Source organism: Sinocyclocheilus grahami, unplaced genomic scaffold (genome assembly GCF_001515645.1).
Source record: "Sinocyclocheilus grahami isolate Dianchi unplaced genomic scaffold, SAMN03320097.WGS_v1.1 scaffold1205.1, whole genome shotgun sequence".
Taxonomy (NCBI): domain Eukaryota; kingdom Metazoa; phylum Chordata; class Actinopteri; order Cypriniformes; family Cyprinidae; genus Sinocyclocheilus; species Sinocyclocheilus grahami.
In genome coordinates, this window is record NW_015506384.1 from 95087 (window position 1) to 118800 (window position 23714).

At 39.6% G+C, this 23714-nt stretch overlaps 2 protein-coding genes across 2 annotated transcripts in view; both read right to left on the bottom strand.

Moving 5' to 3' along the window:
• The window catches only part of LOC107567994 (fibrillin-2-like), a 96079-nt gene extending 92171 nt beyond the window's left edge, over positions 1-3908 (bottom strand). The window contains 2 exon segments of the mRNA XM_016253828.1: positions 3421-3503; positions 3766-3908. Coding sequence (XP_016109314.1) covers positions 3421-3503; positions 3766-3908 — 226 coding nt within the window.
• Positions 3909-5697: 1789 nt separating this feature from the next.
• Positions 5698-16647, bottom strand: LOC107568003 (long-chain fatty acid transport protein 3; the record flags this gene model as incomplete). Its single annotated transcript, XM_016253836.1, has 9 exons — positions 5698-6757; positions 7498-7628; positions 7840-7937; positions 14165-14363; positions 14654-14744; positions 14896-15090; positions 15269-15393; positions 15563-15721; positions 16428-16647. Coding segments are annotated over 9 exons (1395 nt in total), but the record flags the coding sequence as incomplete, so codon positions are not given.
• Between the last annotated feature and the right edge of the window lie 7067 nt (positions 16648-23714).

A 23714-nucleotide genomic window follows, 5' to 3' on the forward strand; every position in this document is an offset into this window, starting at 1 on the left:
ATTCTTTCCATTTCATTCTCTTTATTCTCTTGTCTTAGCTTAAATATTTTAATTGTACATCTCTTTGTATCATGTATATTTATTTTTAGTTTCTTTTGTCTATTATGTACCACGCACCTCACGCAGAAGCCCTGCAATTTCGTTGTATTTTACAATGTCAATAAAGCATTCTAATCTAATCTGACTGGGTTGGCAAGCTGTCAATCTGGGTGGGCCTAGGCCTACCTGTAGCTCCGCCCCTGATCAACAGGCACTGACATTTCCCAACAGCACAACAGTAATGAGTTTGAACATTTGTGGGGCGGTCATGGCCTAATGGTTAGTCGGACTTGTAACCCAAAGGTTGCGGGTTCAAGTCTCAGTACCGGCAGGGATTGTAGGTGGGGGGAGTGAATATACAGCGCTCTCTTCCACCTTCAATACCACGACAGAGGTTGAGATACTTGAGTAAGGCACCGAACCCCCAACTGTACCCTGGGCACCGCAGCATAAATGGCTGCCCACTGCTCTGGGTGGGTGTTCACTTGGATAGGTTAAATGCAGAGAAACAAATTCACAGTATTTGACACCATACTTGGCTACATGTCACGTCACTTTCAATTTTCACTTTCAACTTCTTTACTTCCAAAATCGATACTATTAGAGATAAAATTGTAACCATGCATCCGTCAGCTACAGTATCGCATCAGATAGTGTGCTATAGATCCCCTGAGGAACAATTCCACTCATTCTCTACTATAGGAGAGGAAGAATTGTATAAACTTGTCAAATCATCAAAACCTACAACATGTATGTTAGACCCTATTCCATCTAAGCTCCTAAAAGAGGTGCTTCCAGAAGTCATAGATCCTCTTCTGACTATTATTAATTCATCAATGTCATTAGGATATGTCCCCAAATAAAAAAAAACACACAGATTGATCCTAGTTAATTAGTGGTAATCCTTTTTTTAATTATTAGACCCTTTTCACATGACGTCAAGCAACTTCCGTTCTGACTCACAGCATGGTAGGTTCAACCGGCATAGTTAAGAGCTATCGCTACCAGCATGGAGTTCACCCAGACACTTTTACATCTGCCACAAATAAGATTAGAGGATGACTGCAGCTGTCTACTCTCGTCCTCATTCAGTACATGCAGATGTGAGAGAGCAGATCTAGGGGTGGGGCTGGGGTCCGAATGAAGCCCATTTTTGGCCCTGTCCCAAATGGCACACTTCACGTGCACTTGTGGTCTTTCGGACTTACAATGGCTGCCGCGTGTGCGTGTCCATTAAGTCCACAAGACCGTAGGGTGTCCCATTCGTCATTTTAGCTATCAGAAGGGTGCTCACGAGTGCCCCCTCTGTGGCCGCTATGCGCCCTCAATGTGCATTTCTGCCGAGCCTGCACTGAGGCGAACTCCGTAGCAGACTTCTACCCGACAGTCAAAACGCCATTATATCACGAAAGTGTGGCCTCAGAGGAAGACGGCAAGGGTTTAGGGTGCGATTTGGGACAGGGCCTTTATGTAAAAGTATCAGTTATTTGTAAAACACTGAAATTAGCCAAATTAGCTTTTATTTTAAGCCACTGTATTCATCTTGGCATTCAAGTATTATCTGGCTGGCAAATAGTGCAACATCTTTTCCTATATATTGCAGAATAACAAGGCTGTAATATGTTGAACCACTTTATATAATGACCATTAAGGCCAATTAAAAGCCTTTAAGGCATAATTAAAAATTAAACAGGATAAAAAATGTATGCAAATAAAGTAATTTCACAATAATATGAGTGTAATATAGCAAGTACAGAACAGGCCAACGCATACAATTCAAATTGCACTTGATTAAAAAAAATGTTGCTTATTGTTTTCAGCAGTAGCCTTCAACTTTAATTTTAAAAGTAGTATTTATACTTTGCATGTGAAGTTGTTTTTAATCTAAAATGTTGCTTATATGGAATAGGCCAGCGTTTAATCATAGAAATACTTATGTATTGGACCTTGACATAGTTTGATGTGTGTCAAATGTCATAATAGTTTGATAACTGATGTTTATCCAGGTCCACAGTGCATCACCAGACAACTGTTGGGTTTTCATGTTCTTGTATGGTCTTTTACCTCAAGTCTACCTTTCTAATTCATTTACAGAAGAAACTGAGGACAACACGGAATTATGAAAGGGCACACTGGCTGCCGCTGTTGCATGACATCATCATGCAAAGAAACCATCCGATTTTATTAGTCAGGCATGGACCAATAAAATGCCTTCATTCCCACCCCAGCCCCACTCCCAGATCTGCTCTCTCACATCTGCATGTACAAGTGCACAAGTGAGTTTTGCTACAGGAATATCGCTAAAGGAGTAGCAAAAGTCAAAGCGCTGAGATTTGAAGTTGTGCTGCCAGATCTGAGAGATTGAAGGATGGCTATGGAAACAATTTTGAGATTAAACCATGATATGCAATGCTCTTTTCCCGAAGCAGTGTTTATAATTAATGGGGAATTTAACCACAGTTCACTCTGCTACCTCTGCCCTCTTTTAAGCAAATGGTGACTTGTCCTACGAGGGAGGGTAAAATTATTGACTTGTTTTATATGAACACTAATGGCGCTTTTCCACTGCATGGTACGACTCGGCACGGCTCTACTCTGCTCTACTATTTTATTTTTTTTCATATTTCATTTATTTATTTTTTTAAAGCAAGTTGTTTAAGTCGTGCGAACGATACTGCGGTGGCTGTTGCTGCTAGCGGGTTTGGTGTCGCAAATCCAATGACGCTGGTAATGACAATTCTGTCTGACCAATCAGTGATCTGCAGTGTTTACACGTCACATTTTAGTACCATACTGAGCCGTACCATGCAGTGGAAAAGTGCTATTAAATAGTACCACCTCGGTTGAGGTTTCAAGTACCGATACTAAAATGTGTAAGACATGTAAACACTGCAGATCACTGATTGTGTTCATTGTATGGGGCAGTCATGGTCTAATGGTTAGAGAGTCGGACTTGTAACTCAAAGGTTGTGGGTTCAAGTCTCAGGTCCAGCAGGGATTGTCAGTGGGGGAGTGAATAACCAGCGCTCTCTTCCATCCTCAATACCATGACTGAGGTGAGACCCTTGAGCAAGAACCAAACCCCCAACTGCTCCCCGGGCGCCGCAGCAATATGACTGCCCACTGCTCCGGGTGTGCATGTGTACAATGATGGCAAATGAGTTTCCCCTTATGGGGATTAATAAAGTTTCCTAACCAAAGCAAGTGGTATTAAAAAGAAGAAAAACTGGAAGCATTTCTACAAAGCTTTAATTCACTACACATGCTTCCTAGGATTTCCTTATTGGAATAAAAAAAAAACATAAAGCTTAAGCCAATGGAATTCAAAAGCACATTCAAATGGACCTAGAGACGCTAACTGTGAGGAACATCTGGACTTACGCACAACACAGCGGTTGCCTGCAGGCAGAGTCTCCCAGCCCGGACAGCAGTAGGACTGCAGACGTGATCCACACACATTAGGGCTGCAAAAACACAAAGATCAAAATCACCTGCAATAATACATGCACAAAGAAGCCTATGAGACAAAGCAACAAGAGGTAATCTGCACACCGATAATTATACAAGCTTCAGTATAAGAAGTTCAGTGTAAAACTGTTCATATATCTATCACACCATCTATGCTTCTGTAATAACGGCAAATGTCTCACTCAGAAAAGCCCACATATCACAGCCTTATATTCTAATAAAAGCGGCATTAGTTTGGATGCGTGTCATAAGACTCACCCTCTCAGGGACTCGTGTTGTTCCCATCTCTGAGATCCATCCACATGAACAGTCGCTTTTCCATGAATTCCTGAGATTTTCAGCAGTAAAATTCCCAGTAGAGCAACAAATCCCACTAAACACCTCAGAGCCCCTTGAGACATGCTAGATCCTCCTTTGATTTAACCCAACGGTCAGTTTAGTTTAGGAGATGAATGGAAAATCAGAGCAGCTCCTGTTTTTGCCCTGAAATGCAAAGCTGTAAGATAAAGCCCTGAAGTGAAGAGCAGGAGGAGCACAGCTTGTGAAGGAGAGGATGAAGGAGGATCCTAAACTTCTGTCTAGGTCATTTATCAAATCGTGACGCTCGCACCGGTCTATCTGTCAAAGAGCAGTAGTTGCTGCACTTAATGTGTGAAAGTGATCAGACGTGAGAGGAATGAAGCTCCTACTGAGCTCAACCGGTCCAGCATTACAGTCATGGGTTCGATTCCCAGGCAAAGCAAAAACTGATCAAACGTTTGAACGCTTTGTATGCCTCAGCTATTAATGTCCCCCTTCAGGTCGTTCAGTTTTTTATTTTGTTCAGAAGGGATGCATTTCACCTTTCCGACAGTAGATGAGGATGCTTTCCTAGCGCCATGTTCGAACATGCCTGACAGATTGTTCTGAGTGGAACGGTGATAAAGATCAGAATGTGCGACAGCCTTAAGAGCTTGTGGTTCCTGTAAATTGTATAAATACATTTATAGTTAATTAGTTCAAAAATATATGACATTTTTTCCTGTATTTTTACAATTTATAATATCCTCCTGGAACCCAGGCATAGACTTCTGTCCTCTGTAGAGGACTTTATATTTGAGACAGTGTTGCATCAGGGCTTTTCAGACATAAACACTTTCTTCTTGCTCTTTAAGTATGACTGATACTGACAGATTGATCAAATTGATCACTCTTAGAAAAACGTGATAGTGTTTTCTAATTATCATCTAAACCTGGCTAATTTTCAAATTGTTTGTCATAAACATCTCAAATCGGAATATACTTTTTGTTACGAAACAGGGCATCATTTTCATGCATGTTTTCTGTAGAGGACACCAGGACAAACATCAGGCATTAGTCAATAGGGGAAGAAATTATAGATCAATATTCCTGAGATATTCTTATAAAAAGTTACTACTCCCATTATAACACTTCTTTTTTGCCATTATGGTTTGCCCCGAGAACACATTAATATGCAAATTAGATGCAATGAATAGATACATTGTATAGAATGGAAAACCAATTTATGGACATTTTACGCACATATTCCATAAAGTACAGTAGTATATCAAATCATTCTGTTATATCTTTCATAACGTAGTTGAGAATCAGCTTTGTACAAAGTACAAAAACTGATTGGTGAATGAAAAAATAAAATATTGTTTTTGCCTAAACATGCCTTTTTTTAATGATTTTTCTCCATTTGTTTCTTATGCTACAACCAATGTCATGACATAAATAAAATTCACGCAAAAAACCTGATGCTCAGGAGGATATAAGAATTACAGAATAGGCTGTTTCTAAAAGTCTACATTTCTAGATTCAAATGTCAGTGACAGCATTTTCATTCCTGCTACTGCACAAACACACTTACAGCTGTTGAACGAGAAGAACTTCAGGAGTTCTGATCTCTTCCACTCTATATTTAACACATTATAGTCACTCCTCTAATCTCAAAGAAACAACTGGTTGAACTCACTTTTCAAAACTTTTTCTTTTCATTATTTTAAATAAATACAGGTCAGGTTCACCTCCAGAAGATTTTACATGCACCTCCTTATTGACTAATGTTGCCCAAGACTGTATGCTGTGGGACAGTTCTTGACTAAGAAGCCCCACACACACACACAGACAGAGAGAGAGACCTCAACATATGATATATGTTCTTTATTACAAATCACATTTCTGTTTACTTTTACACACAAAATGTGTAAGGTTAGCACTGCCCCCTTGTGGTAAACAACTGCCTTTACAAGTTTGTTATTAATAATACTGGATCAAATGCAATCATCTAACAAATCTTCTGAACAATACAAAAGGTTAACTTTATCACAACGTAACGGAGATACTAACAAAAGAATAACAGTCACACTTCATCATTATCAAACATGCCAGAGCAATCCACAAGGATCTCCAGTGACCAGTACTACAGTCAGACAAACAGACACAATGAACTGACCATCATTAAATCTACAACGATAGATAGATATATAAATCATATACTCATATTAATGAAATGGCCATTTTTGCTCTCTGACGTTCATGGCTGCAATTATAAAACCATTTCTGAACCTGTTTGATATAAAAGCGTGACCATGTGTGGTGAAGATGTGACACTCATCAGTGGATCTGCCTTGTGTTTGAAATACTCAATCACACATATACTGCAGCTGGGATCTTAATTAGCCTTACTTTTAGACGAAGAAAATAGTTCCTATTGGTTTACTTAGCCTACGTAATTATCAAGAGCAAATAACATTTGTAAAACTGCTGCTCTACTCTTAAAAATAAATATAAAATCTATACCGTTAATAACAAGAGTGAAACATTACAAGCTGAGTGAAGTGGTTAAGAGTGTATTGATTGTTAGGATTTCTTAACATTGATGCAGAAAATTAACTAATATTACAAAGACATTCCAGTTTATCTGTGGGCTCAGTGGCCCGTAGAGACTAAAACACTAAAAACACACCAGCCCTGAAATGCCACATACATTTGTGCAGTACACAAATACAAGCATCACTGTAGCCGCCTGGTGATGTGGACGCTTTGCACTGCATTTCCCACAATGCATCTAGAGTCGGATCTTGCCTGAAACGATATCGTCATACAGCTGTGCAGTGAGGGGCGAGTATGTTTTCTGCGACGCATCCAGGAAGAAGAGCGGCTGCTGGACTGTATCCGGACTGAAGCCCTGCTGCACCAGTCTGCCCTTCTGCTGCTTGAACGTATCCGTCACGTCTAAGCAAGTCTGCAGAGGACAAAAGCAGGAAACACATGAAGACAAAAGGCAGTGCCACTGCAAGCAGCATGAATGTGCAAAAGCACACACTCACACACTCTCACACTTACACTAACTCACACTCTCTCTCTCACTCTCACACACACACTAACTCACACACACTCTCTCTCTCACTCTCACACACTCACTCACACTCTTACTCTCTCACTCTCACATCAAAGGTGATTTGTGTTGTTGTTTCAAATGCTTTTATTTTGTGCAACAGCGCCTGCCCACTTTCCAGCGGACTTGCTTCCCCAAGTATTGTTCCCATTCATTATTCCCATAGGGAGTCTTTGTTAAAGAGCTATAAACAATGAACCAAACCAACCAGCTGCAAGCTCAATCACAACACTACAGACTCAGATTTGTAGCAAAAAATTATAAATAAAAAAAAAGAAAATCAGAAAAGAGATGAAAGGTACAAATCTGTGTACTTGCAGACTATGGTGAGGGAAAGAACTACAATTCCATGAAACACTGAGAATAATCAAATTAAAAATTACAGAAACATCCAAAACATTTTACATTCAGAAGGTGTTAGGATACATAACGCTAAAAACAGGTGGAAACAGGGTCCGAAACATTTTCTGATCACAGAAGACTCATGTAAATACACTTTCAAAACTTTTTGAGAAACTTGTGTGTCTGGCCTGACATATCAACTTGAGAAAATATAATGATCAAACTGCACAGGCCAGCAAAAGTACCTGCACTCTCAGAAAGCAGGGCCATGCGTACGGAGGAAGAGTGTGGAGCAGATGACTGTAGAGCCTCTCTCCATCCAACCCATGACCGTCCTTCAGTACAGCAGCAGCCATTCCTGCTCGCCCCTCGTATCCTGCAAACACCAGCATGCTCTCACACCAGACCCAGTGCTCCACCTCTCATGCGAAACTTATGAAATCTATTTGATGCTTCTTTAGATTTGGAACGGTTTAGTTAATCAATTTTAAAACATGATTAAAAAACAGACAGCAAAGCAACATTTAAACAGGCTACAGTAAATCATTACTCCAGCAGTTATTAGACACAGCCGGAGACTAAAGCACCTGGCACAGTGACGCCGTAAACACTGACATCCAGCAGGAGGTCCAGACAGCCCAGCACTTCAGACACCTCTGTGGTGGACACGTTTTCTCCTTTCCACCTGCAGACCAGCAGAACAGCATGATCAGTGACATGGCGCCGCGGTCCTAACCAGGTAAGTGTGCAAATAACATCACAGAGAGCCAGACGAGATCATTTCACCTTTCCTCGGATGTGAAAACTACACTCGTAGCAAATGGACCAATAAGAAGTGTGCTAGAGTTTCACATGCTTAGGTGAGTCAACATCGGAGAAATGATTTCCAACAGACAAATAAAGAATGCTCTTGCTCCAGGTCTGTAAAAAGGAGCGGCGTGATTCCTGACTGAGCGAGGAGGGGATTTTTGGAAAGTCGCTCCACTACTGCTTCATCACGAGCACAATTAATGCCAACAGCCCATAATATAACTGCATTTTATCAAGAACTCACACGTTAAACATCATTAGCTAGCTTGACAGCCATATGGATCACTCAGATCAGAGACGGGGAAGGTTAAAATGACAGTGATGAACGAGTGCGGGAGGTTATATCTCAGACAGGTTTGTTTGTAGCATGCGGACACGCGATATTGATTGAGTGAATTCATATTTTAAACAGTGTATTGTACATGTTATAATCTCCACTCTAAACTAATGTGCTGCCCCATTGCACACAACAGACCAGCTCGCACAGAACGTTCAGGAAGTGCAGACAATTATTGTCAACGCTGCCCTGTGATTTATCAGCTTAAAATATTATATCTGCACTGTTTGTTTACTTCACTGGTTTGCACTCTATCTGCCATGTGCTGCTTTATTTTTTTTACATGACCTTATTTGTATTGTATTTATTTAATCTGTATATCTGGATTTAGGTTCTACTGTTAGTGTTAACTGTATGCGCCAAGGGTCTGAGAGTAACGCAATTTCAATTCTCTGTGTGTATGTGCTGTACATGTGGAAGAATTGACAATAAAGCAGACTTGACTTGACTAAAAACGGAAAAGCTACAACATATTCTTTCTGAAGTAACTACAACCCACAGTAGAGAAACACTGCACAGACAAGGGAGTTAAACAGTCATTTAAGATAGACTTGGGCTAATAGTAGTGTTCCAGTAAACCACGTCTATTCTTCTAGTATTGTGTAATTATTTCTTGTGTAATATCAGCGTTTCTGCTCAGTGGAGCGAGGAGTGGAGTGATTACTGAATGCCTGGAGCGCGGAGGAGAAATAGTGGTCGCTCACATACAGCTATTGATGGAGGCTAAGAGATGGAAAACACAATTCATCTGTACTGCAAGAACTCGTATTGACTCACTGTGTCCCTTCCTGTACGGGGGTGTTTTATTTTTTTATGCACACAATGAGGAATTACTTTATGACTCTTTGTTCTGAGAGGGCTGTGAGAAGAAACAGGCTAAGCGTCACTCCTCTGGCTTCCTGCAGCCGCTCTCATCAAGTGCATTGACGGTGTACAGGTGCATCTCAATAAATTAGAATGTCGTGGAAAAGTTCATTTCAGTAATTCAACTCAAATTGTGAAACTTGTGTATTAAATAAATTTAATGCACACAGACTGAAGTAGTTTAAGTCTTTGGTTCTTTTAATTGTGATGATTTTGGCTCACATTTAACAAAAACCCACCAATTCACTATCTCAACAAATTAGAATACTTCATAAGACCAATAAAAAAACATTTTTAGTGAATTGTTGGCCTTCTGGAAAGCATGTTCATTTACTGTACATGTACTCAATACTTGGTAGGGGCTCCTTTTGCTTTAATTACTGCCTCAATTTTCATTTTGTGTTTGTCTATTTGATTAAAGTTTGGTTTCAATGTTTGCCGGTTCCCACCTCCTTCTTCCCGTGACTACGAACTACGTTACGAGTTTCACAATTTGAGTTGAATTACTAAAATAAATGAACTTTTCCACGACATTCTAATTTATTGAGATGCACCTGTACAGTCAGTGAACAAGCGGCACCTGGACGCTCCTTTACATTGCTGCACAAAACCGCTTTCCAAAAGCTTGACTCTCTCTGGTCCTCAGCAGTGACAAACCTCCACTAGAGCTGTCGAGACCAGCAGCTGCTTTACAAAGCAGCTCATAAACGCAGGAGCCTGCTAGACCTGGCTTCTTTTCTGCACTACACTGCTGCTCTTATCATGACATTTCTCATTTGGGTCTTCTGAAGAATCAACGTAAATGTAAAGTCTACACAGAGTGTGTATGTTTATGTCAAAAGTTCAGTTGATGTAAGACCATTCTGCTCAGACAGAAAATTCCCAAAGGTGCTCCGCATCTGTGATTTAACTGCGTGTAGGTTGAGCTTTTGGGCAGATTCTTTAGAGGTCCCACCAAGTATGATTGGAATCATAAGACTGCATTCCAAGATGGTGCCGATGTGTGTGGCTAGCTGTCTGTCTGGGGCAGGTGTTTGTTTGTTGTTTTTATTATGTTTGACTTTTTTAACCAGACAAACCTGGGCACTCCTAACTTATTACCGGGATCAGCTATTGTCCATCAAATTAACTGTGGATGAGTCGCTGACGGCAGATTGTATAGGAGAGGGCCGCGGTCATCCTCCCTTCCTGGCTAGTGTTCCCAACTATCTATGGCGCCTGGCACATGATGTGCCACGCAGAAAGCACCACAGGAAAAGAGGACATCGTGGAGGCATCGCCGTCAAATTATAGACGCTGCGGACATTAAATCGTAAGTCCACAGGTTGGCTTCCGTCACTCCCACAGGCCGGTGTTTATGACCGGTTTGTTTCACGGCATTTCTCGGAGGGGCTGTGCAGCTGGATTCAGCCGGTGGGATCGAGCTCTCTTGGGGTTCCACGAAGGTTCCCTCCACCACGCTTCCAGGGGAGAGGTGTGGATCTCAAGAATCTCCGCAGTTCGCGTCGTGAGAAATCCCCTGTTAAGGATCCAATACCAATCAAGCTGGCCCTGACAAACGCCCGCTCGTTGGTAAACAACATTTATTTTGAATGATTTCATTATGACAAATGAGCTGGACTTTCTCTTCATATCTGAAACCTGGCTAAAGGTAGGAGACTCATCGCCGCTATCTGAACTCTTGCCTGAGGGATACGTTTGCATTAATTCACCTTGCCCGTCTGGTCGCGGGGGAGGACTAACGACTATATACAAAAAAAAAAAAAACTTCTATGCCAGCTACTCTCGGTTGAACCACCGCAGAGTTTTGAACTGCAACGGTTTCAAATCGCAGCTACAAACCCTATTACAGTCTCTTCAGTGTATCGGCCTCCGAAAACAAAGAGTTTTTGGTCAGGAATTTTCCGATTTTTTGAGTGAAATGTACACAAAATATGATCGCTTTTTAATTATTGGGTGATTTTAATGTCCATATTTGTTGTGGCAATGACATGCTTTCAAGTGAATTTATAAATTTGATTGAGTCATTCGATTTGCAGCAATGGGTAAAAAGCCCCACCCACAAATTAGGCCATATGTTAGATCTGATTTTAACCCATAATTTGCAAGTTGATGACGTAACTGTTTGTGAAACTAATTTCTCTGATCATATGCCAATCCTTTTTAAGACTTTTATTGCCATTCAACCTATTTATCTAGAAGACTTTGTGTTTGTCAAGGAGACTTAGTAGTACCTCTAATGTCGAATTTTCTGCACGGTTTAAAACAAAATGCAATTTATCTATGCTGGAAACACCTCTACAGCATTTAAATGCCGATGATCATTGGATTCTATTAAAATCAACTTGTGAGGACATCTTAGATAGCATTGCCCCACTAAGACCTACAAGTCATAAATTAAAGATAAATCCTTGGCTAAATGATAATACCCGTGTCCTTAGAAGTAATGCAGGCAAGCAGAGAGAAGATGGAAAAAGAGTAAATTGCAAGTTCATTATGATATTCTTAGAGACTCCCTATCTAGTTATCAAAAGGCAGTAAGAAATGCAAATTATTAGGGAAAATATTAACAATTCGTAACTCTTATTTTCTATTATTAATTCTGTAATTCAACCTTTGGAGTGATGTGTATCAAAAATCCTCAGTTATTTCCTGTGAGGACTTGGCAAGTTCATTATGATATTCTTAGAGACTCCCTATCTAGTTATCAAAAGGCAGTAAGAAATGCAAAAAATACGTCAACATTATTAGGGAAAATATTAACAATTCGTAACTCTTATTTTCTATTATTAATTCTGTAATTCAACCTTTGGAGTGATGTGTATCAAAAATCCTCAGTTATTTCCTGTGAGGACTTTCAAAAAAATTTTAGCCAAAAGATTGCTGATCAACGTGCAGCAATTTTTGAGCCCATTACTTCCGACTATGCTGCAGGATATTGTGCAAAAACTGAAACCTACATTCTGTGCAAATGATTTCATACCTAGTCGTTTGTTAAAGCAGACCTTTGATTGCGTATCACTGAGTTTAGCACATCTGATCAACAAAAGTTTGTCTAGTGGAATATGTCCACTAGAGTTTAAACATGATGTGGTGACACCTCAGCTAAAACGACCAAATTTAGCTCAGGATGAAATGCAGAATTATAGACCAATCTCTCAGCTGTGCGTTGCCTCAAAAATCTTAGAAAAAGTTGTATTGCAACAACTACTCATTTCTAAGTGAAAATTCTATAGGAGAAAGGTTTCAATCGGGGTTCAAAACAGCCCACAGCACTGAGACAGCATTATTGAAAGTGTTAAGTGATATTTTCCTGGCCTTAGACAAAGGAGACGTTGTTGTTTTGGTGTTGCTCGACTTGAGTGCAGCTTGTGACATGATCGACCACAACATCCTCATCTCCCATCTTGAACATTCAGTAGGGCTAAAGGGTACAGTCCTGAAATGGTTTCAGTCCTATTGAGCAATAGATGTTTTTCAGTTAATTATAATAATAAAATCTCAGGTAAAAAAAAAACTTCCTTGGAGGGTTCCACAAGGCTCGATCCTTTCTCCTGTCCTTTTTTCTTTATACTTGCTCCCTCTGGGCAGCATTTTTAGAAAGTATGGTGTATAATTTCATTGTTATGCCGATGACACGCAAATGTATTTACCAATCAGACATTCCACAAATTCATTTGAGTTTAAAGGACATCAAAAATTGGATGGCGAACATTTTTTTAATGCTAAATGAGGAAAACCCGAGGTCGTTGTTTTTAGCCACCCAAATAACTCCACAAAAAATGTATTAGATGGCGAGCCCTCTGGCACCATATTTGAAAAAAGCAGTAAGAGATTTAGGCTTCCTAATTGATAACCTAAAATTAGATAAGCAAATTTTTTTTAATGCTAAATGAGGAAAACCCGAGGTCGTTGTTTTTAGCCACCCAAATAACTCCACAAAAAAATGTATTAGATGCGAGCCCTCTGGCACCATATTTGAAAAAAGCAGTAAGAGATTTAGGCTTCCTAATTGATAACCTAAAATTAGATAAGCAAATTAACGCAGTGGTTCGGGATGGTTTTTATAATTTGTGTTTATTAGCCAAAGTTAAACCGTTCTTAAACTCAGACTCTGAAAGAGTAATCTATGCTTACTCCATCACGGCTGGATTTCTGTAATTCTTTGTATTCTGGCATCACCGCCACATCTTAGTCTCGACTACAATCAGTACAAAATGCTGCGGCAAGGTTGCTAAAAAAAAGGTAAAGAAATATGAATCAATTACCCCTGTTTTAGTTTCTTTAAATTGGCTCCCAGTCCATTTTAGAATTAAATATAAAATGTTACTGTTCGTGTTCAAATCTTTAAACAACCAGGCACCATTGTATTTGGCAAACCTTTTAATCCCATATAATCCTCCTAGAACATTACGATCAGAGAATCAAAAATTACTTGTAGTGCCTAGAACAAATCGCCTACATAAAGGCGATCGGGCCTTCGCTGTGATAGGGCCGAGACTTTGGAATGAGTTGCCCCTGCCGATCAGGTCTGCCAAATCACTGTACATTTTTAAGAAACTGTTGAAAGCACATCTAATGTTGGTAGCACACAATGATTGATGTGGTGTTTTATATGTCGATGTTTGTTTCCATTCTTGTACTTTTTATGTAAAGCACTTTGGTTCAACCTCGGTTGTGTTTTAAACGGTGCTATATAAATAAACAAACAAGAACAAGTTAGCCTTGGCCAGACCCTCTGCCAGAGCCCTGAACCCAACCTTTTCACACAGAATCCTATCAAAGCATTATTATGTCATTATGACTTTGGAAACGCGCTCCTGCTCTCAGAGCTTCAAGCTGCAATGCGGTCGAATGCAAAGATTCCCCACAATACCAGCACATTTACATGAAATAAAGACCTGAATGTGTCTCCAATCCTGTCTTTGAAGTAGACGAAGTCTCTGTGGTCCTGAAGCATCAGGTCTCCAGTGTTGAAGTACACATCTCCGCTCTTAAAGACGTCCCTCAGCAGCTTCCTCTCAGACATGGCTTTATCGCCTGCGTATCCCAGGAAAGGGTTGGTGAACATCACTGGAGCCACCAGTAACCCTGCTTGCCCTGAAACCACAGCAGTCTGGGCTGAGGACATCATTACTCACTCAAACATTTCACATCTATTTCAGTTCATTTTCACCACTTCTCCTCATATGCAAAAGAACTACTTTTCCAAACATGACAAAAAGCAAGCTCCCTCACAGAGATATCATTTACAGAAAGGTAACATCACTCCTAATAAAGTGATCCGTGTCCATCTCAGAGTCACACAGCAGTATTCTAGACAGCATGGTCAGTCGTCTGCTCTTAAAAACTAATGTATATGAAAGCAGATATGATGATGATGATCTCACCTTTACTCACTTTAATGCAGTGTCCCGTGTCTGTGCGTATGGGCTCATATGTGTGTGGATCACATTTTAAAAACTCAAACGGCAAATTGAGCTGAAATAAAACAGATCCACATCTCAAAGTACATTTCGCATTTCTGAATGAACTGCAGTTCCTCTTTGAACCTCATTTTTTACACATTTATCAAACTCTTCATTTTATTAAACAGTTGCATTAAAAACCCTCAAATCAAATAAAAACAAACCTTATTAAAATAACTGGCTCGCCCAATGGGTCCAATTTCATCGGTGTAATTAACGAAGCCAATACTGGCCTCCGTTAAACCATAAGCTTCACGAATTTGGATCTTTCCAAAACGCCTGAGAAACTCCTTCCAAACGTCAGCTCTGAGACCACTTCCTGCGGCGAGGCGAACTTTATGAGCCACTTCCTCTGCAGTCTGTAGAAAGGAAGTGGTATGAAAATAAGCCAACATCTTAATTTCATCAGCATCAACGTAACACAAACACAATGAAATCTTATCTTTGATGAAACAATGTAAACTAGAAAAAAAATAATAATAATAAAAATAATAATAATACACTACATATTTCAGCATGTAGTACAAAGTGGAGTACCTTTGGTTGATTGACCAGATATCGACAGAGTTCTCCAATATACTGAAACACAGTAATATCATACTTCACACAGTCCTTCCAAAACTGGCTGGCAGAGAACTTCCTCTTCAAAACACAGGTCGCCCCTGAAATCCAACATCAGGATTACATTCAGCCAGACTCTTCCCTGGATAACAGCAGGACTCGCAAGAGATGTTCATGTGTGTAAACGCCTGTCTTACAGTATTTACAGTGCAGTAAAACAAGTCATTGTGTTGCAGCGGTGACTGTGATATTGTGTTGGGCTGATCGTACCGAGCTCGATGCAGCCGCCGATGCAGAGCAGTGACGCAGACATGTGATAGAGCGGCAGCGTCAGATAGACTCGGTCACAGGCTCGAGCGCCACACAAGCGCAGGAAGGCCATGCACATCACCGCTTTGATGTGACTGATCCGAGCAGCCTTCGGCAGCCCTGAGGAACGCAGAAATAAACAACACGATGAAGAGCTGAAGCTGTAACAGTTAGAGGTCACATTAAGAGCTACAGCTCAGAGCGAACCGCAGCACGACTCACAATAGAATAGACATATAGGAGACAACGTGTGAAGATGCAATGTACAACACAGCACACAAACTGAGCACTGACAGATAACAACTCTATTACTAACAGGCTGGAGATGATGCTGATGTGTATGTAAACAAGGGCCAAAAGCACACCGGAGAACTAATATGACTACTCAGTGAAACAGTAAAAGAAATCTTTAATAAGACCTTTAAATGCAGCATGTGAACAAATAATTGACATTTGATCAAACTAATAACTGCATCAGCTTTTTTTAAGTGTGCTTTTCCAATATTACACACAATGTTCAGGCATTCGTTTACTGAAGTGTTTGTCTTGATTTGGGTTTTCATTCCTTTGGTTCATTTGATAATGACTGCATGTTTCGTGATGGCTGTGCATGAGTTCCTGCTACATCCAGAGTACTGTAGAGTGCGAGATATGACCAGCTCCTTACAAATGAGGAACTCATACACAACTGCTACAAAGGTGCAATCATGCAAGCATCATCCCCAGCATTGCCCGTTAGTTTAACAGCTGCTAGAGTAACCCCTCCGGTCCTAAGGTCATCACCCCAGCGTCTGCTCTACGAGATGATGAAGCTGCTGTGCTCTACCTGTGGTGCCAGAGGTGAAGATAAACAGGAAGTTGTTCATGAGGTTGGGCTGAGGGCCGTCAGTCTCGGGCTTCTCTGGAGAGGCTGACTCCAGCTTGTCCAGCAGCGTCCCGACGCTCTGGTGTGAGGAGCTCTCTGCTGCCACCCAAACCTCAAGCCCAGCGTCCGTCAGCGCCAGCAGCACCTCTTCCACACACCTGATCAAGTCTACAAACAAGAGTCAAACGCTTTCTTTCAGAGGATCAAACAGCAGGACTATAGATGGTACACAGTTGTGCTCATAAGTTTACACACCCCTTGCAGAATATACAAAATAAGAAGAATCATGAAAATGGCATGTTATTTTTTTATTTATTTACTGTCCTGAAGAAGCTATTTCACATAACGGATGTTTATATATACTCCACAAGACAAAATAACATCAGAATTTATAAAAAATGACCCCGTTCAAAAGTTTGCATACTCTTGAATATTAATACGGTGTGTTGTTTCCTGGATGATCATCACGGTTTTAATGTTGGTTCAGGTTGGCTAGTTGTTGGTCCTGAACAGTTAAAAATCCTCCAGCTCCTACACATTCTTTGGTTTTTATGTAGCTTCTGAAGTGCAGTACTAAATGAAAAAAATATGATCTTTAAACAAAATAAGAAAAATGTACACATCATCATCCTGTTCTTAATGCTTTGTGTGGCCTTCTTGAGCAGCAGTACATGTTTTGACCTTTTGTAATAGTCATGTACGAGTCTCTCAGCTGTCCTCGGTGTGAAAAGATGGATCTCAAAATCATGCAGTCACTGCTAGAAAAAGTTGAAAACCTGAGAATGAGCAGGAGCTGGAGGATTTCTCTGAAGAACAGCAGGCAGTTGAACTGCTCAGGACCAACAAAGGACTGATGAACAACCATCACAAAACATTAAAATCCTGATGATCATCCAGGAAACGACACGCAGTATTAATATTCAAGAGTATGTAAACTTTTGATTGGGGTCATTTTTATAAATTCAGTTATTATGTTGTCTTGTGGAGTATATATAAACATCCGTTATGTGAAATAGCTTCTTCAGGACAGTACTAAATAAAAAATATCATGCCATTTTCACGATCCCTCTTATTTTGTTAAAATTATAAAAATTTTGCATATTCTGCAAACTTATGAGCACAACTATGTTTGAAAGTAAATTATGTCAATATGGTAATATATTAAAATAACTTAACATAACTATACGGAACATTCTGATCTGTTAAAGAGAAAGATCAGTTTTTATTTAGATTTGTAACAGTGCTCAGTCAGACCAGACTTTGTCACATCAGCAGTGAAACGTTTCTTGTGACGGAATTTGCTGCATGTAAAAGTTGTTGGTAAACTGAGTTTTCAAAGCATGCAATAAACAGCAAGCACAGTATAAGCAACCAAAACATACATAATCACGTAATATCTTTACACGTGAAGGACAGTGACAAAGTGTGTAAAGGCATTCTGTGCGTCACCACACACACACACAAACACACTCTCTCTCTCTCTCTCTCACACACACACACTCTCTCTCACTCACACACACACACACTCTCTCTCTCTCACACACACACACACAGACTTGTCACAGCACTTAAGATCATTGCTCTTTTGTTGGTTTTGACTGCTTCTATTGTCCTCATGTGTAAGTCGCTTTCGATAAAAGCATCTGCTTAATGACTAAATGTAATAATATTTCACAGTATTACTGTTTCACTGCATTTATGATCAAATTAATGCAGTCCTGATTGTTAACATCTTGGTGATGATGTTCATAAATATCATAAATGGGTATCAACATCTGGCTTCTGGGTTTATTACCATTAACACATGTAAGTATTAGCTGTCAGAATAACAAGTGAAAAGCAGTGCAGAGATAATGAAGACCCACACGACAGCGCTAAACCTCAAGACAGCACGCTCTTAATACTGACAGATTCCTCATCAGTGGGGCTTCAAAGTCATCTCTAAAGATATAGTGTACTAATGCTGGAACCCTTGGTAAATACTGTATGAGCAAAGGTGGCTGTGAAAATAAATCTGCATTGTTGATCCTTTTGATCTTTCACTCCAAAAATGCACAAAATGCTAACCCATCACTGAAGTAGAACAATGGAAAGTGGAGGGACAATCTCATTATGAAATAAATGTTTTTCTCTAGTTCAAATTGGCCACAACTATTGCAACATGCAAGTCACCTCCTGTAATGCCTGGTGAGTTTGGAGCGCACCTGACAAGTGTTCAGAGAGCATTCCTTCATCCAGAATCTCTCCAGACCCTTCAGATCCCCAGCTGCGTGCTGCTGCTTCTCCTCTTCAGTTCACCTCACTCACTTTCTATTGGGTCCATGGCGCAAGCTTCGTTTTGTGCTCAGTGACACATTACTGTGTTGATTTTGATGTTTGTTTTGGATCAGTCTCCCGATGGAAGATCCAACCACAGTCCATTATAAGATTTCTAACTCAGTTAGACGCATGGCATCTGTCACATCTGCTTCTTCTACATGAGGAAAAGTTTCAGATAACCTGGCATTTGAGAAATGAATTCTGTGAAAAACTTTCAGTTGTATCAGGCTCAGACGAGCACATATTTTACTAGAACATATTCTGTCCAGCACGCCCAACCACCATTCCTCTTCAAAACCTATTCCCAGCTCACTCTCCCATGCACAATCATCCAAGCCTAACTCTGCCCATACCTGCGGTGGAGGGTTCAGCGGCAAATAAAGTAGCAGAGCAAAGTCTAACCAACACAAAACAACAAGTCAGAAGAGCTGCAAACAGGGGCATCTCTATACAAATCAGTAAGAGATGGGGGAACCATATGATTCTCCAGAGCAGAAGTCAGTTTAAAGTGTGGTGTGAACTGGCCGCAGCTCTGAAGTGCAGACACATCTGCTGTCCAGCGGTGCAGCACTTCCCTTCTCGCCGGTTCTGCTGTTTGCTCGGTAAAACTACACTGTACTGATGGCGTGCGGGGGTTTTTTGTTGTTGTTGTTGTTGTTGCTTTTTTTTTTACACAATAAAACAACCCGAACTTGATTTAAATGATTGACAGTAACAGTCTGCCAGGAGTCACGATAGTTTGTCGCCGTTTCTGCTGTAAACTACACTGTTTAGTTTTTAAATAAAAGATTTGATGATGCATATTATATACCAGCAAGCAGATACGATCAGAATGTGACCCCAATAAGCTAAATTGCATAAGCATTTTCCCATAAAGAACACACACACACATAAGTGCCAGCTGCCGCTAGCCAATACTGTATACACACACACACACAACATTTATTTATTTATTTAATGTAACACTTTAGTTATTAACTAGTTGCTTGTATTTTACTATATTAGCCGTTTATTAGTACTCATAAAGCACACACTAGTGCATTATTATGCGTGACCGTATTCTACATCTTACCCTATACCTGAACACTAATTAATAGTTTATTTAGGCAAAAGTCAATAGTTAAGTTAATAGTGAGAATTGGACCCAAAACTAAAGTGTGACCATATGTATTTGTGTGTATGTATAAATATATATTAAAATAATCATGAGACCATTTTAATTGAGACACTTAAGTTTTTATTGATTTTTTAATGTATTTTTATCACTGATTGATTTTTTTGTTTATGATCCTGAAGGATGACTCATTCTTCCTCAAATCTGGAGAAGATTTTGTACTTTGCTGTATCAGCCATTTCTGTGCAGAGCACCTCATAATCGTTTTGTTTCCCAAATACAGAAGTGAAGAGTTCGGCTGGAGAACTTTGCTCATATTCACCCGTCCAGCTCTGCTATTTGTTGCTCCTTTTCCATTGAAAGGACAATGGGACATTTTATTTCTCCATCCCAGTTTCTCCTGCTACACCAGTCCGCTGCAGTCTAGGGTAATATGCAAAGAAGAAACATGGAAAAATTATTTTATACCATGCAGACAGAGAACATCATCAATGCAATGCTATGTGCCATGTTTTATTCACCCAGCCGTCTAGAGAGATGGACACTGTTTTCTTGCTGCTGTCATCGAGTGCTTGCTAATGAGGGAGTGCTGGGTCTCTGCAGCTGATGTTGTAAAGTGCCCTTACATGCATGCATGCAGAGTGCCACGAGATTAGTCCGTTTGTGATCTGGTGCTATGTATGTATAATATATATATATATATATATATATACATACATAAAAATCCATTTCAATTTCTGTTACCGCACCAGTCAGCTGCAGTCCTGGTGTCTCTCAAAAAATGTTTTTCTGCTGTGAAAGAAGAAAATATGGTCAAAATATTTGGTGTATATACTGTTACAATTAATGCCTCAAACTTGAAGAGCATTTACAGTACATGCATAAATTATCTTTTCTAACATTAAATGCTTTCTATAAATATTATAAATATATTATTACTGTTTATCATTATAAAATAACAGTAAAAAATATTTGCAAAAAAACTTGCGAAAATTACACATGGTTTTGAAACAAATAAAAAAGGTTATTACAGTTAAAACATTTAGCTACACTCACCATAGTTTAAACATGTTATTTGTAGTAAAACCGTAGTTATACAATTGTAATAAAAAACATTTCATTTCTCTGTGATCCCACATTTGCCCATTTTCACAGTACAAAAATTATATACTTAATTGAACTGCCCAATTTCCATTCATCACTTTATTAATTTGAATAATGAATGTAAAATAACCTGCCAAAATGTACATAACCTCAAAGCCGCAACTTCCGCAAGGATCATAATTGAAGATGAATGTATTTCTGATGTGTGTGTAGTACGGCTTCAGCCATCAGTCAAGGCAAGAGAAAAACACTGGATGAGAAAGTTATCAATATTACAAAAATAAAACAAAGCAAGTATTACAAAATATGATATTAAAAAGTGTAAAAGTCACTAGTTTTTACAAAGTAACTGTTGATGTGTGTAGTACGGCTTCAGCCATCAGTCAAGGCAAGAGAAAAACACTGGATGAGAAAGTTATCAATATTACAAAAATAAAACAAAGCAAGTATTACAAAATGTGATATTAAAAAGTGTAAAAGTCACTAGTTTTTACAAAGTAACTGTCCAACAGCGACACCCGCTGGTAAAGCTGAAGAACAGCTGAACATCAGTTCACAAATCAAATATATTGTTTAAATTGTTACTGTCTTTTGTTATTATTCTGGAATAAATATGAAAATACGTAAAAACACTAACTTGATGAGATTTATTGGTTTTGATAAACAGAATATTACATAGTGTAAAAATACCAAATATAATTGTATTTAGCCTTTTAAATGTAATGTTAATTTAATGCAGGGAGATGACAACAGTAAGGTTATATATATATATATATATACATACATAGACATATTTGCATGCATACATACACACACACACACACACACACACATATATATATACACACATTATATAAGGTTACATATATATATATGGTTTATTTGTGCTTTTTAAAATCATCTCCAGGTAATAAATAAAGTACACGAACAATTCAGTGCTACTTGACAGCATTTATTACAGTGCAGAAACTATTCTGCCTTATTATGTGATAAAAATGGAAAAAAAGTGTTTGTAGTACATTAACAAATCATTTATTGGTTATTGTCCAACAGTGTGTCTGATTTATTAGCCAATTAAAAGAAAGAAATAAGAGACAAAATAAAGTTTCCTATATACAGTATATACGAAGCGATATGAAAACTTTCTCAAGGCACTGCGTGCATGTGTGTATATATACATATATATATGTGTGTGTGTGTGTGTGAATATATAACATTTCTGTCCCCCTCACTTCTGAAATGATGGCTACGCCCCTGTATATAGTATACACAGTGTAGTTTTACCAAGCAAACAGCAGAAACGGAGAGAAAGACCGTGGCCGCTGCCAGGATTTGCCCTCGCTCTCTCTCCACCGGTGTGCAGTGGACGACCTAAGCCTAATGTTAACTTGTGAATATTTACCGACCAATAGCAAAACATAACATTGGGAAAAGAAAGCCCACCACTCAGTTGACATCTATGAAGTAATGCTTTCTAAATTCTGGGAGCTTTACTACCCCACGAAAAATGAGTAACTATCTGATCGATAGATTTTAAAAAATGCTTAGGAAGAAACACATTGAAAAACAAAGAGAAACGTTGCAAAAACATTCATATTCAGTACACTGACACGACCAATCAATGATAAACTGCTCCATCTCTGAAAATCAGACTAAAGGTGATGGTCCACGAGCAATGGGTTAGGGTTACAGACACAGGGATCGGTCTGTTGCCCATTCTCAGTGAGAACGTGCCCAAGCAACACCTTTAGTCTGTTCCAACAAAGGGAGGACATTTGCAGCTAAAGACAGGGTAAAGATCTAGTAATATTGATGCCAAGCTATCTGCACCCCATTTTACTTAATTTAACTGGAACATCTGATTGCAACAGACCCATAGCAGCGCATTAACAGGGAAACACTCACTTTTGTGAAGATTCATTTTATAACCAGAGAACGAGCCAAATCTTTCTAATATGGATTTCTTAATTTCAATGCACCACGCCATGAAGGGGAGGACCTCAGATCTATCGACAGCGGTTCTATGACCAATGCTAACAGCAAAAGGGAAAGCCATTTTTAAAGTAAATTGCCTGGTGAGGCTGCTGTTATTGCTTCTTTTGTCTAATTGTTTCAACTTAGCCCGGTAGTGGGGTCGACTGTAACAAAGGCACTCTGTGTATCTGACATCAGCTCACGAGGGCTGGGGGAAGCGGTTTGAACTGTGCATTTTGTTGTGAACAAATGTGGCTACTTTGTATAAAAGTTTGAACACTCTATCTCAAAAATTCAGTGAGTCACAGACGCTGAAGCAAAAAGTGTTACAACCATCGCCAGTCCGCTCAGACATGGGGTTACTTTAATCAAACATTGAACACAACTCTAAAAGGTCCCATCTGTTCAGCCTGAGACACTGGGATCGGCCCCAGCATTCCCACGAGCCCTAGACAGGGGGAGACCAGGGATGGCCATGACAAGGCTCAGATGTATCACTTCCAATGTCACAAAGAAGCAGCAAGTTACAAATCACCTGCCTGACGTCACGCATGCTGTTATTGCACATGTGCGGGGGTAGAGCCCTGTGGCAGACACGGCAGATTGTGGAGGTAAGAAAGTCATTTTATTTTTGTGATGACAGTGCCTGCTTTGTAGTTAATTACACAGTGTAATCTGACCCCATCTATTCATTGTAACAGCTTCCGTTAAGGCTGAGCGTTACAAGCTCCTCAAAG